The following is a 17,440-nucleotide window of genomic DNA, read 5'->3' on the forward strand; positions in this document are numbered from 1 at the left end:
CCTGCACCCAGGGAGCAGCGGCTCCCCAGCCCCGGGCTGCAGGGCCTTCCTCGCCAGAGCGCACACACCGAGCACCCCAGCACCTGGCTGCAGGAATAGCCAGACAGTCCCTGCACCTACGTGGCTCCTAGTCCAGCGGCAACGCCCACTCGCCCGCGCCCCGTCGCCTCCGCTCTAGGCGGGCGAGAGGACCGCAGCTCAATGGTGCCTGGTTCCGGCGCGCGGCAGGGAGCGCGGGAGCTCCGCCTGGCCGCAGCGCCCCCCGCGGCGTGCAGGGGCGAGCACCGGCAGTTCTCGCCTGCAAGCAATGTGTGTTACATTCAAGCTACAGGCCGGCTCAGTTTAATGTTACCGCGAAGAGCCAGCATTTCTACTTTGCGCACTCACAAATTTAACAGAGACACATACTTTTCCATTTCTCCCCAATTAAAAAAATCAAACACAATGGCAAAAATAAATGTCAGCGTAGGGGGATTTTTTTTTTTTCATAGCAGCAAAGAATTGATTAAATTGAACAGTGAAAACATCTTTGGATTGAAAGATTTAAGGTAATGAAAACTTAAGTATATTACTGTAAAAGTATAATTAGCAATACTTTGCAGTGAATGTAGGTTTCAGAGGAAAAAACATCAGATACCACTTTAGCAAAATAATTCTGCAGAAGAAAACAGAAATATTCCCTCTTGTTCATCTTACCAAAAACGTTTTTATACTCTTTCAATAAATTAAATACTTTTAAAAATCTAAACAAATTTCTGTTTAATGATAGTTTTGAAAAATCATTAAATATACTAATCATTGTTTTATGACAGGTAATTTATTCAGTGTTTTCAGCATTGAAATTATCACAACAAAAGGAGAAAACGTTTCATTATGACAAGGAGAAAACCTTTCCTTCTTGGGTGCCAGAAGCTTGGAAGTATCTTTTAAAAGTTAATTAAATACTGAATTAAATAATTTAATAATAACAAATATAATATATATTATAAATAATAATTATATTCACCTTAAAACTTCTCTAGGCAATCAATGCAAGTATTTTACTAATTAGAAGCTAACATTTTTTCTTGAACGAAAAACTCATGTCTGATTTTCTTTCTAAAGAAGGGCTTATATATTTTTCAAAAATTATATAAGGAATAAACAAAATTTAATTTTATTTATTTATTCATGAAAGACACGGAGAGAGAGATGTAGAGACACACACAGAGGGAGAAGCAGGCTACGTGCAGGGGGCCTGGTGTGGGACTCAATCCTGCAACTCCAGGATCATGCCCTGGGCTGAAGGCAGATGCTCAACCACTGAGCCACCCAGGCATCCCAACAAAATTTAATTTTAAAAGGAAGTAAATATATCTTAATTCATTTACTGCCCGTTTTAAATTCCCTACCATGGATGGCTCCTTAAACATCATTCATCAGCTTAGATTATTGGCAGTGTGTTGGCTATCCCATGAAAATCAAAACCGTTACTATAGCTTAACAAAGCAGAGTTTTAAAAACTCTGTTAAAAAATTCAAAGTTTGAATTTCTTATTTAGTAGTCTATATCTTTTGGAAGGGGTAAGGGACAAATGAGAATAAATAAAAATACTATCTTTATGGGATAGACTACATGTGCTAATTTTTAAAAATCAATTTTCAAAATTGAGATTTTTTCATTTTCTAGGATTATCCTTATTTTTGTAAATAAAATGGTGGTTCATATGTTTCCATCAGGTCCATTCTTAAGATATTCAAAATAAAAGCCTTCTGTAGGATCTATAGAGGGACTATTGCATTGTGAGTCATGCTACCATGCTATAGCATAAGATAGCAGTGCTAATCTTTTTGTAATGATGTTTTCTGCTTTTCTCTCTGCTTCCATGCATCTCTCAAGATATTATTCATTGTGCTGAATTTTAAATAGAAAATTAATTGACCAGTGATTGTTCCAAACAATCAAAAACCTACAAATGAAAAAAAAACCTATAAATGAGTCCAATAAACTTAACCCATGGTTTAATATTATGAACCCTATAACTTTAAACCATCATATTAATAGGCTAATAACGTAAAATCCTAGGGGTGTCTGAGTGACTTATTTGGTTAAGCATCCAACCCTTGATTTTGGCTCCGGTTGTAATCTCAGGTTCATAAGATCGAGCCCCATGTTGGTCTGTGCACTCAGTGGGGAGTCTCAGTGGGGCTTAAGATTGTCTCTCCCTCAAAACTGGACAATCACATGCAGAAGAATGAAACTGGACCATTTCCTCACATCATACATGAAAATAGGCTCAAAATGGATGCAAGACCTAAATGTGAGACAGGAATCCATCAAAATCCTAGAGTAGAACACAGGCAACAACCTCTTTGACCTTGGCCATAGCAACTTCTTGCTAAATACATCTCTAAAAGCAGGGAAACAAAGGCAGAAATGAATTATTGGGACTTCATCAAGATAAAAAGCTTTTGCACAACAAAGTAAACAGTTGATAAAACCAAAAGGCAACCTAGAGAATGGGAGAAGATATTTGCAAATGTCTTGTTAGATAAAGGGTTAATATCCAAAATCTATAAAGAACTTATCAAACCCAACCCCCAAGAAACAAATAATCCAATCAAGAAATGGGCAGAAGACATGAACAGACATTTCTCCAAAGAAGACGTATAAATGGCCAACAGACACATGAAAAAAATGCTCCATATCACTTGTCAGGGAAATACAAACCAAAACTATGAGCTATCACCTCACACCAGTCCACCACACACACACACAATGGACTATTTTTTCATCAGAAAAAAATGAAATCTTGTCATTTGCAATGCCATGGATGGAACTAGAGAATATTATGCTAAGTGAAATAAGCCAGTCAGAGAAAGACAATTATATGATCTCACTCATATGTGGAATTTAAGAAACAAAACAGAGAATCATAGCAGAAGAGAGGGAAAAAAACAGGACAAAATCAGAGAGGGAGACAAACCATAAGACACCCTTAAGCATAAGAAACAAACTGAGGACCACTGGAGGGGAGGGAGGTAGTAGGATGGGGTACCTGGGGGATGAACATTTAGGGAGGGCATATGATGTAATGAGCACTGGGTATAAGACTGATGAATCATTGACCTCTACCTCTTAAACCAATTATACATTATATGTTAATTGAGCGTATTTTTTTGAGATTTTATTTATTCATGACACAGAGATGTGGAGACACAGGCAGAGGGAGAAGCAGGCTCTTCTGCAAGGAGCCCAATATGGGACTCAATCCCAAACCCCAGGATCATGTCCTGAGCCGAAGACAGACACTCAACCACTGAGCCATCAGGTATCCCTGTTAATTGATTTTAAATAAAATTAAACAAAAGACTGTCTCTCCTTCTCCCTCTGCCTGTTCCCTAACCTCTCTCTCGTTCTCTTAAAAAAAAAAAAAAAGAAAAAAGAAATGAAATGCCATTTTTCATTTATTAGATTGGCAAAGATCAAGATTTAAAAGTACAATATTGTTGGTGATGTAGGTGTGTAAACTGGTACATCTTGTTTGCAAAATGTTACAGTATCTACTAAAATGTAAAAGCACATAGAACTTATATGTGACATTCTTAGGCATTTCCTGACCACCCTCAAACATATCCCCCTATTATTGTCTCTGGTCCCTTATTTTCTTCATAGAATGCTGCAATTAATAGATATTTTTCTGTTTTTAAAGGTCTGTCTCCTCCGTAGAATATAAAATTCTGGGATCCCCGGGTGGTGCAGCAGTTTAGCGCCTGCCTTTGGCCCAGGGCGTGATCCTGGAGACCCAGGATCAAATCCCACGTCGGGCTCCCGGTGCATTGAGCCTGCTTCTCCCTCTGCCTGTGTCTCTGCCCCTCTCTCTCTCTCTCTGTGTGACTATTATAAATAAAAATTTTTAAAAATTTCTTTAGAATATAAAATTCTGTGATGGCAAGTATCAAACTTAACTTGCTCTCTGATTTATAACCAGTACCTGCCATAGTACCTAGCATATAAAAAGCACCTGTTAATAAATTTTCCTTTTGATCTGAGAACTCCACCTCAAGGTGGCCATTTTTAGATGATCCTGAGGATTCTTTTTGACCCAATAATTCTATTTCTAGATGAGGATGCTACAGATAATGCTGTCACATATCCACGAAGATTTTCAATTCAGTACTATGTAATTATAAAATATAGGAAACATTTTAAACATCCAATAAAATATGGTCCTTTCGTTCAATAGAAATGTTATAAAGTCAATAAAAAGAATAAAGTACTGGGTGACGGGCATTGAGGGGGCACTTGATAGGATGAGCACTGGGTGTTATTCTCTATGTTGGCAAATTGAACACCAATAAAAAATAAATTTATTTTTAAAAAAGAATAAAGTAGATTTATATGCATTGATTAAAAAATCTCCAAGAGGGCAGCCTGGGAGGCTCAGTGGTTTAGCGCCGCCTTCACCCCAGGGTATGATCCTGGAGACCCAGGATCGAGTCCTACGTCGGGTTCCCTGCATGGAGCCTGCTTCTCCGCCTCTCTCTCTCTCTCTCTCTCTGTGTGTCTCTCATGAATAAATAAATAAAAAATCTTTAAAAAAAAATCTCCAAGATTTATTAAGTGAAAAAAAAAAAAAAGGTCTAAGCCCATGCTGTAATGTGGTATGGCTTGTTTCTAAAGACAGAAATACACATATGTATCATTGACCTATACCAGTGTTCCCCAACACTCTGGGGAAATTCTCAAGGTATGTGGTCCAGTGGCAATCAAGTCATCTAATAGGATGAAGGTGCCCTTCCACATCATGCTGCTCTGTGAAATTCTAGAACCCTACTTTTTCACCTTCAACTCTGTGGGGCTTAGTAGGGTCTTGAGTCCTGAAAAGGTGACCCCTTTTCAAATGAGATAGTTTGCTTAGTGATGAAATGAAGTCTTAGGATTCGGGCAGATGTCACTAGATGACAATGAACACTTTATCATAAACCAAGAGTGGAGCTCATTCTAAAGTCTTCTGTGACACTGGTGCTCTCAATTTTGTTGTCCATGAAGTTCTTCCTGATCGGATCTTTTCCTGAAGTCCACCAACTGCATTCTTCTTTGTACCTTCTCATTATTTTCTTTCTCCTTTCAGTCTAAGGTGGCATCTAATCTACTCTTCGGAAGACCCAAGCATCATGGACCTTTATCTTTTAGATCACGTTAATGGATAAACCCAATGTCCCCTTCAACCAGATGTTCCTTTTCTAATAGTCAAAACCAAGCATCAAGAATATTTGGGCTTTCAGCACATGTACTGTTTTTTAAGAAATCAAACTTATAGTGGGTGCCTACACACCTTCCTAACATTACCCTGATTTTCATTCAGGTATCCACTTCTCCAAGTAGCCTATAAATTGACTATACCCACATCTCCAGGAGCAGGCCTATTTTCATGGCAATAGAACCTTTTTTGAGAGTGGACATGTGACCTAAGCTAATCCAATTAGGATCCATCTCAGGATTCTTGTTTGGAATGCCAAGACAGAAACATTCTTTAGCTCTTCAGAGTGGACCAAGAAGTACATAACCAAACTCAGGATGTTTGGCGATCGTTTTGTTATTTAAAGGAAACCAGGCTAAGGAGGAAAATGACCCATGGAGAAGAAAAAAGCCAAAGTCCCGTAAAACCTCAGGAAACTCATTCTCCTGCAGTACTTTTCAGTTACATGAACCAATAAATCTCCCTTATTTTTTAACTCAGTTAACTGCAACCAGAAGTATACACTCAGTTGAATCCTTAGTTATTTCTGGGGTTCTTCTGTTCCTCCTAGGGGCAAATGAAGGGCTCCATGAGACCCTTAACAAGAGAGAAAAGTCAGGGCAACAGGGAAAATAACGTTCACGTTAATAGCTCCAACATTTATCCTGCAACATTCTTGTATATACACAAAACTTGTGAATAGATCTAAAATACATAAAAACAGATTTCTTTGGGGAGAAGAGACAAGGACTAGGATGACTAGGACTAGGATGACAGACCTTTTATTAACTCTCCAACTGTAGTACTTAAATATCTGCTAAACCATGTGCACATTTTAAGTTAAAAATAAAGAGGCCTCAGCAGCTTTCTTCTTGAAGGACTTTCTAATGTAGTAGGTATAGTAGCACCATAAAGTCTTTTCATACTATTTTGGTCATATAAAATTGTTGTTAAAAGTCCTGCTGAAAGATAAAAAGTCCTTACTTGTCATCTTTCCCTTTTGTCTTCCTGTACACCATCTCTCGGAAACTGGCTAGAATCTTATTCTCTCTCTTCCGCCTCTCTTCCTGGTTAAAGGATGCAAGCGCTCTCTTCTCATCAGCACTGTAGATCTGGTTCTCTTTACGCAGTCGCACAGCCTCCATCCTACGATGCCTGCTACCACTCATAACATAACCTGAGCATTCAAATGAAGCAATCTCTTCACTTGTCAGCCCAATTTCACCTCTTCGTGGGATTCGCTTTCCAGCTTTTACATACTCAGCCATTGCTGCACCTTCACCTGGGAGCAGAGCATGGCCATAGTTCAAAGGTTTCTCCTCTTGAGACGTGTGTATTATGGGTGCTTCTGGACCTATCAGATCCATGGTATCTGCAATCTTTGACTGCTTAATCCAAATATCTTCCAGCAACTCCCCTTCTGAATCTTTAAAGCTTGAGTCACTGGATTCTTTTTTAGTCTTCTTCTTTTTCTTGTTTTTTCTTGCCCTGTGTTTCTTTTTCTTCTCCTTCTTCTTGGCTTTTTTGGCTCTCTTTTTATCATCATCAGAACTAGAATCCATGTCGGAGTCTGAATTACCATCACTATCAGAGTATTTCCTGTGTTTCTTTTTGGACTTTTTCTTTCTCTTTTTCTTGCTTTTTGAACGACTGGCCTTTTTCCTCTTTCCCTCAGAGCTGGATTCTGAACTGGTGGTCTTCTGAGCCTTCGCCTGGTCATCCTCCACGGGGGTGTGCTCATCAGAATCCAGCTCAGGAAACTTGGGAGACAGCCCCCACACCTCAGGGGCGCCCAACTCCCCAATCCTTTCTCTCTCCTTCAGCCTCCTCTGACGATAGCTCTCCTCCTCCTTCTGGTACTCCTCCGCCCACGGCCGGTCCCTCGGGGAGTGGTGGTGATGGTAGTGGTACCCGCTGCCGTAATAGACGGAGGACGACGAGAACGCATAGTCGCGGGGCCCCAGCGGTGGTTCTCGAAACTCAGAGCGGCCGAGCGGGTAAGGGGCGCCAACGCCCGACCCCCCCCACGGAGGTCTGAGGGCCTCGCGGCCGCAGGAGTAAGAACGGACAAGGCCTCCCCACGGGGAGCGTCTGGCCTGCGCCAAAGGCGGGCTCCCCGACGAGCGGCGTCGCCACCTCCGAGAGCCCACAGCTTCCTTGGGGTAGCGGGACCGGGACACCGGGGCCATGAGTGACGCCTTCACCCGGTACCGAAGGGCCAACGCCAGTCAGTTCATACAGAGATTGTAGGACCAGCCCTTCCTGCCCACGCAGGCACGTCAGCAACGGTCCGCTCGTGACTTCCGCTTCCGGCGGGTTGGTAGGCGCGGGCGGAAAGCGCGCCCTGAAGGCTCCTCGCGGCCGCGGATGGGGGAGGCGAGCGGCTCTAGTCTTAGGGTTTGGATCTGTGCCTTGAGCCCTCGGGAACACAAGAGGACTGTGCAGTGACACCCTCTATTCCTCCCACGTCTTCTACGCTGCTTGGCTATTCGCCTTCAACCATCTTGACACCCTTCGCTCCCCCTTGGTCCCTTCCACCCTTACCATTTCCCTTTGGTGGAGGTTCCCTACTTTCCTTTGGTCCTTTCGTTGATCCCCTAGAAAGAACCTGTCCGTTTCTTCATGGTGGAAATACTTTTATTAATGAATTGCAAACCGCCCCCCCCCCCCCGCCCTTGTGCCTACTGGAAGCAAGAACCAGAACTTCTTTTGGAATTGAAGTTTAAAGTCAGCCTCTGAGCCAAGTGAAGGCCCGAGTCGTGATTTTAATTCTTAAAATCACACTTTTCTACCCCTGAAACACAGGGTAACATCCTACTCAGTCTTGTAGATATTTCCTAATCTGGTTAATTTTCACCAGAAATTTTGTGATTAGGAGCCACTTTCTGTACACACTTTTTTCACTGTCTGAAATGGCCAGTATTTCATGCAAGATCATTTTCTTTTGATCTTAAAATGTATGTAGGTAACACCATCATCTTAGTTCTCTATACTTAAGTTCACCTGTTCAGTTATTTGACAAACTCATAAAATGACAGGAAAGCTAAGTCAACGGGATCCCTGGGTGGCTCAGGGGTTTAGCGCCTGCCTTCCACCCAGGGTGAAATCCTGGAGTCCAGGGATCCAGTTCCATATCACACTCCCTGCATGGAGTCTTCTCTCTCTGCCTGTGTCTCCGCCTCTCTGTGTGTCTCTTATGAATAAATAAATAAAATCTTAAAAAAAAAAGCTAAGTCAGAATTTAGAAATAATGCTTTCCTGATTTTAAATAGTATAGTAGAGTGGGGAAATTAAATTGAAGAGGATCAAATTAGATTTTTAGATGACATTTACCAGCAATATGAGATGCTCAGCATGGAAGTCAGCAACCTGCAAACCTCAAATTTGTTATCAGCATTCCCATGTCCTATCATTTCCTGTGCAGATATGCTAGATATCTCCATGCAGCATGAAGACATTCACCTTGTCCCACTTCATCCCTGAGATGACTGTGGAGCTAAGAATATATCCAGGAAAGGGCTTCCAAGCTAGCTCTGACTCCTTCCTCCTGGCCCTCTACATGAAGAAGTTCAGACACTGGGCTCCTACCCTGGAGTATTACAGTGGCTACAAGACCTCTGATCTTCACCCGTGGGCAAGCAGTTGAATATCCCACTGTTTTTGCATCTTTGCAGTAGGCTCAAGACTGTGCATTCCAAATATTCTCACAAGGTCTTCTCTGAACTCACCAAAATCTCTCCCTGGGAAATGTGAAGCTGGAGGAGATTTTGAACTACTACTAACTCTGAGGATTAGAATTAGCACTCTGGCAGCAGCCACCAGGGCCGGGCAGGCTATATTTATTGTCTATAAATTTGTCTTTTGATCACTTTGCTCCATTTTTAATCTGTCTTCCCAAACTGATAATGTTATAAACAATTTTTTAATGAAAGAAAATAAATTATTATAGTATTTGATTAGAAATATAATTTAAAAACTATTTTTAAAGGTATGTAATAATACATTTTTTTGTAATACAGGTCTTCTAATGGGAAGAATAAAAAAATTGAGGGGGGATGCCTGGGTGGCTCAGTGGTTGAGTGTCTGCCTTTGGCTCAGGGCGGGATCCTGGAGTCCCAGGACTGAAACCCAAATTGGGCTTCCTGCATGGAGCCTGCTTGTCCCTCTGCCTGTGTCTCTGCCTCTCTCTCTTTCTCTCTCTCTCTGTTTCTCATGAATGAATAAATAAAACTTTTTTAAAAAATTGAGGAATAGCATTTGCTTAATTAGGATTCTACCATTGTAAGGCAAATGCAGCCATAGATAATATGTAAGTAAATGAATGTGTTGTAATAAAACTATTTATAGACATTGAAATGTGAAAGTCTGTAATTTTCATGTCACAAACTTTTGTTATTCTGATTTTTCAACAATTAAAAAATATAAAGTAGTTTCTTGTTCTTGCCACACAAAAACAGACAGTGGGCCAATTTTGGTCTGTAGTTTGTTGACCTTGACTTAGTAGAGAAAGCAGTGGTATAAAAAATATGCTGATAAAATAAAAAATAAAAAAAAATAAAAAATAAAAAATAAATGCCTACCATACCTTTTTCAGGGGAGAGGCTTTATTTTCTTATTTTATTTATAGGTGAGCAAATATTCATTCAGATAGAGCACAAAAATGTATTTGAAGATCTGTAAGAAAAATGGTAGTTTTGGGGGCACCTGGGTGGCTCAGTTGGTTAGGTGGCTGACTCTTGATTTCTGCTCAGGTAGTGATCTCAGAGTCCTGGGATCAAACCCTGCATGGCGGGGGAGGGGGGGGACAGGGGGGGTAGTCCCTGCTCAGCTGCTTGAAGATTCTCTCTGTTCCTCTGCCCCTACCCCTACTTGTGCACACACACACACACTCTCTCTCTTTCTCAAATAAATATATAAATAAATCTTGAAAAAGAAAAAATAGGTAGTTTTTGAAATAGCAATACATTCTAATCATTAAGAAAAGCACCAGATGTTGAAAGCTCAGCTAAAATGAAATTGCCCTCACAGGTATTATTTTACTATCTTTCTCAAAATTGTTTTCCATAAATTTCCCCAAAATTTTTGTTTTAAAAGATTTCAGACCTACAGAAAAGTTAAACACTTGTATGTTTAACTTGTGTGTCCTTTACCTAGATTCACTAATTGTCAAGATTGTATTTCTTACTCGATTGAAGGAAAATTAGAAATTATGAATATTACTGAATACTTTAGTAATCAACATCTAAGGAAAGGGACATTCTCCTTCGCAACCATAATGCCATCTTTACTCTTAAGAACCTTAATATTAGGGATCCCTAGGTGGCTGAGCAGTTTGGCATGTGCCTTTGGCCCAGGGCATGATCCTGGAGTCCCGGGATTGAGTCCTGCGTTGGGCTCCCTACATGGAGCCTGCTTCTCCCTCTGCCTGTGTCTCTGCCTCTCTCTCTCAGTCTGTGTCTCTCATGAATAAATAAAATATTTTTTAAAAAGTAACTTTAATATTATTATTAAATATTAGGTGGTGTTATCTAACATGCAGGATATGTTCAAAATTCTTCAATTGTTCCAATAATGTCCTTAAAATGGGATTAAAAATCCAATCAAGTTTCTTGCATTTGATTGTGATTACTCTCTAGTCTGTTGAATGTAGAATGGTTTCTCTGCCTACACTCCCACCTCCACTTTTAAAAAATTATTTGACACAGTTTTGCAGGGTCTGGGGTGATGTTTTGTAAAATGTCTGGCAGGTTGAATTTATCTGATAATTTTCTCCTGATTAGATTTAGGGTAATTCTGTTTGGCAAGACCACACAGGTCTTCTTGTGGTACCTCCTCAGGAAGAACAGAACATTAGTTTGTTACAATCTATATTTATTACTAAGAAATTCCTAACAAGCCAGTTCTATAGAGCTCTGAGGACAAGCTGAAATTAAACATCCCTCCAAATTACTTCATATTTGCTGTCTTCACAATATTTAGTGATTTTTACCCACCAAGCAACAACAAACGCACTCACTAATGAGACTTACACCACCTGATAGTGCCCTCCTGCTGCTCACCTACCCTCCTGCACACAGTGCTCTGATTGACACTTTACACAGTATTTCTACAAGGCTTAGCTCACTGGATATGCCCATGGTTGCCTAAATATATGTTGGGAAGAGGAAACAAATACTTGTGTTATGACTACAACCTATGTTTCTTACCACCACCCCCTAATAAAAGCAGATACAATGGGACTAAATTAAAATGTTGATCCTTGTGTAACATGTGTTTGAACTGTACGAGTCCACCCATATGCCACTTTTTTTATTTTTAAGAGTTGACGGCTTTTGCTGTCAAGCAAAAGCCTCAAGGCATTTATTGACAACTGCATAACCCAGTCTCCATGGGTCGCCTGCTGCCCTCTGAGTACCTTGGCAGCCCCCAGAGCCCGGATGGGGCAGGACAGCAAGTCTCTGCGTGTACTCACCAGGTGGTCCCGTCCAGGCTGGGGACTAGCAGACAGAGGCTGGGCTGAGGCAGAGGACTTGTTTAGACCGTAGGGACCGCGCTGGGCCAGGATCCCAGGCCCAGCCCGTAGCCTTAGGGCGGCAGAGGCAGCCCAAGCCCAGGCGCCCCGTCGGGTTAGTCATGGACTCCTCCCCAAGTGGGCGTCCAACCCCGCAGCCGTCCGAGGTGGCGCTCGCACAGTGGCTACAGCGGCCCCAGTGGCGCGGCGGTGCACCTGCTGGCCAGTGCAATGGCTGCTGCGCCCAAGCCTCCAGGCGGGGGAAGGCCACCCAAGAAGAGCAATGACCACACTTTGGGGCACCTATACATGAAGGTTTTATGTTGATTTGTTTGTTTTTACAATAAATGTACAGGCGGTATTGTAAATGTGTTTTCTCTTCCTTAGGATTTTGTGAAGGCTGGACTGCGCCTGGGCCAGTGCACCTAACCGCAGCGATGTTGAAGGGGCAACCCTACAGCTTAAACACGCAGTTTTTAGGGAAAAGACTGGTAATGGAAGTTAGGAATAGAGTGTGAAGAGACAGGAGGGAGACTCCTAGCAATGCCATTTACTCACCACTTCAAGAGTCAGGGGAGTGGAGTAAGTCAATCGGAGAAGGACAAACAGTGTATGCTCTCATTCATTTGGGGAATATAAATAATAGTGAAACGGAATATAAAGGAAGGGAGAAGAAATGTTGGGAAATATCAGGAAGGGAGACAGAACATAAAGACTCCTAACTCGGGGAAATGAACTAGGGGTGGTGGAAGGGGAGGAGGGCGGGGGGTGGGGGGGAACGGGTGACAGGCACTGAGGGGGGCACTTGACGGGACGAGCACTGGGTGTTATTCTGTATGTTGGTAAATTGAACACCAATAAAAATTACTTTAAAAAAAATAAAGCAAGTGCTCAACCAATGGCCAACAACAACAACAAAAAAGTCAGGGGAGATAAATATAAAAATGCTTAATGGGGGCAGCCCCGGTGGCGCAGCGGTTTAGCGCCGCCTGCAGCCCGGGGCTTGATCATGGGGACCCTGGATCGAGTCCCATGTCTGGTTCCCTGCATGGAGCCTGCTTCTCCCTCTGCCTGTGCCTGTGCCTCTGTGTGTGTGTGTGTGTGTGTGTGTGTGTGTGTGTGTGTGTCTATGAATAAATAAATAAAATCCTTAAAATAAATAAATAAAAATGCTTAATGGCCTCTAGCGCTGGGCAGCCTGGGTGGCTCAGCGGTTTAGCGCCGCCTTTAGCCCAGGGCGTGATCCTGGAGACCCAGGATCGAGTCCCACGTCCGGCTCCCTGCATGGAACCTGCTTCTCCCTCTGCCTGTGGCTCTGCTTCTCTCTCTGTGTGTGTCTCATTAATAAGTAAACAAAATCTTTTTTTAAAATGGCCTCTAGCTCTGTATCAATACAGAGCCAGGATGAGGGTGAGATAGGCACTGAGGGCCCAAATTTAAGGATGCATCCACACTCTTTAAATTCTGTGACCTAAGTGCCTCACTCTCCTCACCCTACTCCCAGTTCTATAAACATTAGATGTAGACAAAGGAGCATCTCATTTTTCTTCACGAAACATATAGAAGAAATTCTTTGGAATTCTCTATGGTCTTATACAGAGGATACAGAATTAGGAAAAATGCTGTATAATTTTGGAACTATATACAGTTCATGTTGTAACAGTTTGGTGAGAATCCATATAGTTGATTCTCTTAATACATAGGATGACAAAATACTTAAGATATGGGCATTTTTAAGGTTTCTGTGCAGATTGGAGAATTGTTTCTTCTTAATTGTTCTGAAGATTTCTTATTTTGATGCCTAGAAGGGTCAGATCTGCCTCTAACACTTATAGCAATATCTCAACTGTTACTTAGACAGTTAATTTTATCTTAATCTTACCATTAAGGTGTGTCAGGATTAAGTTTTTATATCTTTAAGCAATAATCAAGAAGAAACATACCATTTGAGGGACTTTTAGAGACCTCAGAGTTAAATCAAAGATAACCTACTTATAGTTTTCAACATAATGAATATAATGGGAAAATAGAACATATGTAAATGGGGAAAAATACAGAAACAAAGAATGAGAAGCTATGGGGAAAAGTAGAGAAATGTATATCCCTAATCTATTTAAGGATTAAGCACCAACATTGAACAATTTGCTCCCTTGCTGTCTTAATTATGGGAGGAAACAGGGTTTCTAGAAACGTTGATTCCCCACTGCCTCAGTGATATGGTAGCCCGTTCCCTTGCCAACTTCTTAAAGGGAGTAGGGATCATAGGACTAGAGGTAAAATTTCAGGAATTCCTAAACTGCTTGGAGACATAATAACCCCTTCTTGCCAACTTCCTGCCCAAGAAGATCTACAATGTCCTAAGAGTAATTAAGAACATTTAGACTCAAAAGGTCATCACTATGGGAATATGAGTACACTGAGGACCCACAGTGTCCCTCTTTTTTTTTTTTGAAAGGGTCTGAGAACTAAATAAAGTCAATAACCACTGCTCTTGGGGTGGTGGAATGACAAGATGGAAAGGAAGAGACAACAGGATTGGTGGAGTCTATTCAGAATCACTTTCTCCCTCCCTCCCTTCCTCTCTGTCTCGCACACACACACATACTCCCACATCAATCTTTCACTTACTCTCCCTGATCAGCCCACTCTCTCCAGAACCTTCTGCACAGTCACCAAGTTGTTCCATATTCTGGATGATGTTCTCACACTCAAACCAGTTGTTGGTCATCCTGCCCTTGAACAGTTCACAAGATGATATCCAATGCAGCAGAGCTCAGAGCTTCATGAGTACTTCCAAGGTATAGAAATAACTGTTCAAGACAAAGGAATTAATATCAGATGGACTTAGGTGAAAACTGTAGCCCAGAGAGTCTCCAAAGCTCATGTATGAAGAAGTTAACCCAGAACTCAACCCAAAATTTGGGAAATACTAGATATCTTCTATATTCTATTTACCTTTAGGAACCTTTTTCTTGGTTCACTTACTCATAAATAAAATGCAAGCATCTAGGACAGTGTCTCCAGGTCGTCTCTACCTCCTTGGGCAAGGTGAGAAAATGGAGAAAAAGGAGTATACTAGGCTTCTCTCTAAGGTCACATCAAAGGCTGGTTTTCATCATTTTCATGTTGTAGCCTTCACAGTGGAAGTACAGATCCAAGCACTTGTTGTCATGTATGTCTCTCCAGTGTTCTCAAATTCCATTTTCTACTGCCCTGAATCTGCTTCCTCAGGTATGACTGAGATTCCAATCTTATTCAGGGGATTCTACATTCCCCAAACCAGGAGAGTCTTCCTTGTTACCATCACTACAGTGACTGAAGAATGGTATAAATGAGGGGTGTTATTCATGAATTCATGAGAAACAATAGTGGGTAAAAGTTTCACTGGATAACTGAAGTTCTGAACAACAAAGCTTCTAGTACTAACATTGCTACCAGTTAGATGTGGAACTTGAGAAGCCCTGAAATTTCTCTGTGCTCAGTGGAGAAGTGAGTCTTATAGCTTCTAGCGGTCTTTAAAAGCTGATCGTATTGGGGAACCTGGCTGGCTCAGTCAGGGGATCATGGGACTCTTGGCCTCAGGACTAGGAGTTTAATCCCCATGTTGGGTGTAGAGATTACTTTTAAAAAAAAACTTTAAAAAAGTTGATCATATTTTTAAAAGGCCATATAGCCATACTAACATGCTTTCGTTTTCTCTGGCTGCAAGGTAACTGCTCCTCAACAGGTAAAAGCAGTGCAGGAGTTAAAATATATCTACAGTGAATAGTGACCTACTATACCTATATATCTATATATCTTGGGAGGATGAGAATTATTTTTTAAGGATTTTATCTATTTATTTGAGAGAGAGCACAGCAGGGGGGCAGAGGGAGAGGAAGAAGCAGACTCCCCTCTGATCAGGGAGCCCCATGAAGTGGGACTCAATCCCAAGATCCTGAGATCATGACTTGAGCCAAAGTAGACGCTTAACCAACTGAGCCACCCACGCACCCTGGGAATGGAAAGTCTTAAAAAATAGTTATGCATGCAAAGCATTATCACCATAATACTGAAAGGGAATATATAAGTGGAAGGAAAATTTATAAGTAATGCCCCAGATCATGAGATATATGTGTATGCATAACCAGAGTCATAGCCCCAAGAACTAACAAGACCAAAAGGGGAATCAACAAGACTGGTGGATGTATTTTCTCAGAGTTTTGGGGCCTGGACTTTGATTTTATTCTACTAGCAAGCTAATTAACTTAGCTTGTCATTGTTTCAAGAAATTCAGCATGAAATATGAGTTTTCTGCGTCAGAAAACTTGAATGGAGTCTTTAGGAAGAGATGGTAGTAATGGATCAGTGTTGGTTTTCTGGGGCCATAGCTCCCTCCCCCATGCCTATGAACAACCTCCTCACTCCACCTGGGCTCCAAACTCAATCCAAGCTGGGCTGCTGCCTCCTCTACCACTTCCCCTGGCACCACCTAAAGATTTTTGGACTGAATAATTCAAGAAAGAGGGGAGGACTTTGTTTAATTAAAAAGCAAATTTCTATGGAAAATTTCAAATATGTATAAGCATAAAAAGTATATTACAGTGAATCCAATGCCTCTTCCCCAACTTCAGCAGTCATTGTGGTACCTTTCTTTGTGTGTTTTCTTTAGTTCTGAGCATTTTATTTATTTATTTATTTATTTATTTATTTAAGTAGGCTCCATGCCCAGTGTGGAGCCCAACGCTCGGCACAAACTCACAACCCTGAGATCAAGATCTGAGCCGATAGGCAGCCCAGGTGGCTCAGTGGTTTAGCACTGCCTTCAGCCCAGGGCCTGATCCTCAAGACCAGGGATCAAGTCCCATGTTGGGCTCCCTGCATGGAGCCTGCTTCTCCCTCTGCCTGTGTCTTTGCCTCTCTCTCTCTCTCTGTGTGTCTCTCATGAATAAATAAAATCTTAAAAAAAAAAAAAAGGATCTGAGGTCAAGAGTCTGAGGCTCAGTTGAGCTGCCCAGATGCCCCTAGTTCTGAGTATTCAAAAGCAAATCTAGACATTGTATCAGTTCACCTATAAGTACTTCGGTATAAATTTCTAATAAATGACACTTTTTTCCTTAACATAACCAAAGTATCATTAGGACAACTAAATTGATAGTAACTCCTTAATATCATTGCATTTTATTTTCCCAGCTGTCCCAAATATGTTTTTTACAGCTGTTTTCTTCTGATCAGTTATCAAATAATGTTTACCATTGCGTTTGGCTGATATATTTATTCAGTTTCTTTTAATCATAGACATTTCCTACTTTTTCCTCTACCTTTTCAAGAAATACCATTTATTTGTTGAGGATCAAGATTCTTCTGTCCTATTGAATATCCCACATTCTGAATTTTATTTATTGCTTCTTTTAAGTATCATTTAACTAATTAACTCTCAAATGTACCTGCATATCACAATCATCTAGGAAAATTCTATAGTTATGCATACCTGACTTCCATTCTTCGACATTCTGATTTAATTGGTCTTGTTTACAGCCAAGATATCAGGATGTTTTAAAGCTCCTCAATAATTCTAATGTGCCACACAGTGTGAAAACTGCTACCTTGTTTCTGAATCCCACCTATATGCAACTATTAGGAACTAGAAAGTTAATTAGATTCAGGTTCGCTTATTTTGCCAACAATACTTCATAGTAGTGCCTTGCACCTCTTGTGGCACCTTATCA

The 17,440-nt window shown here is 41.2% G+C and overlaps 2 protein-coding genes across 3 annotated transcripts in view; both read right to left on the reverse strand.

Annotated features, from left to right (window-relative positions):
* Window positions 1-11,822, reverse strand: part of PGBD1 (piggyBac transposable element derived 1) — a 52,735-nt gene extending 40,913 nt beyond the window's left edge. The window contains exon 1 of one of the 2 annotated variants that reach the window (XM_041771499.1): window positions 11,694-11,822. The gene's annotated coding sequence lies outside the window, so the exon portion shown is untranslated. The remainder of the gene's footprint in view (window positions 1-11,693) is intronic. The other variant, XM_041771496.1, reaches the window with a different exon arrangement.
* NKAPL (NFKB activating protein like) lies at window positions 6,179-7,410 on the reverse strand. Its single transcript, XM_041771520.1, has one exon. The coding sequence runs from the start codon at window positions 7,408-7,410 to the stop codon at window positions 6,202-6,204; it is 1,209 nt and encodes a 402-aa protein (XP_041627454.1). The 3' UTR covers window positions 6,179-6,201.
* Window positions 11,823-17,440: the final 5,618 nt, after the last annotated feature.

The sequence above is a fragment of the Vulpes lagopus genome, chromosome 10, assembly GCF_018345385.1.
Source record: "Vulpes lagopus strain Blue_001 chromosome 10, ASM1834538v1, whole genome shotgun sequence".
Lineage (NCBI taxonomy): Eukaryota > Metazoa > Chordata > Mammalia > Carnivora > Canidae > Vulpes > Vulpes lagopus.

Excerpts from the sequence above, each read along its gene's own strand:
- NKAPL (XM_041771520.1), bottom strand. The coding sequence starts at position 7,410 with ATGGCCCCGGTGTCCCGGTCCCGCTACCCCAAGGAAGCTGTGGGCTCT.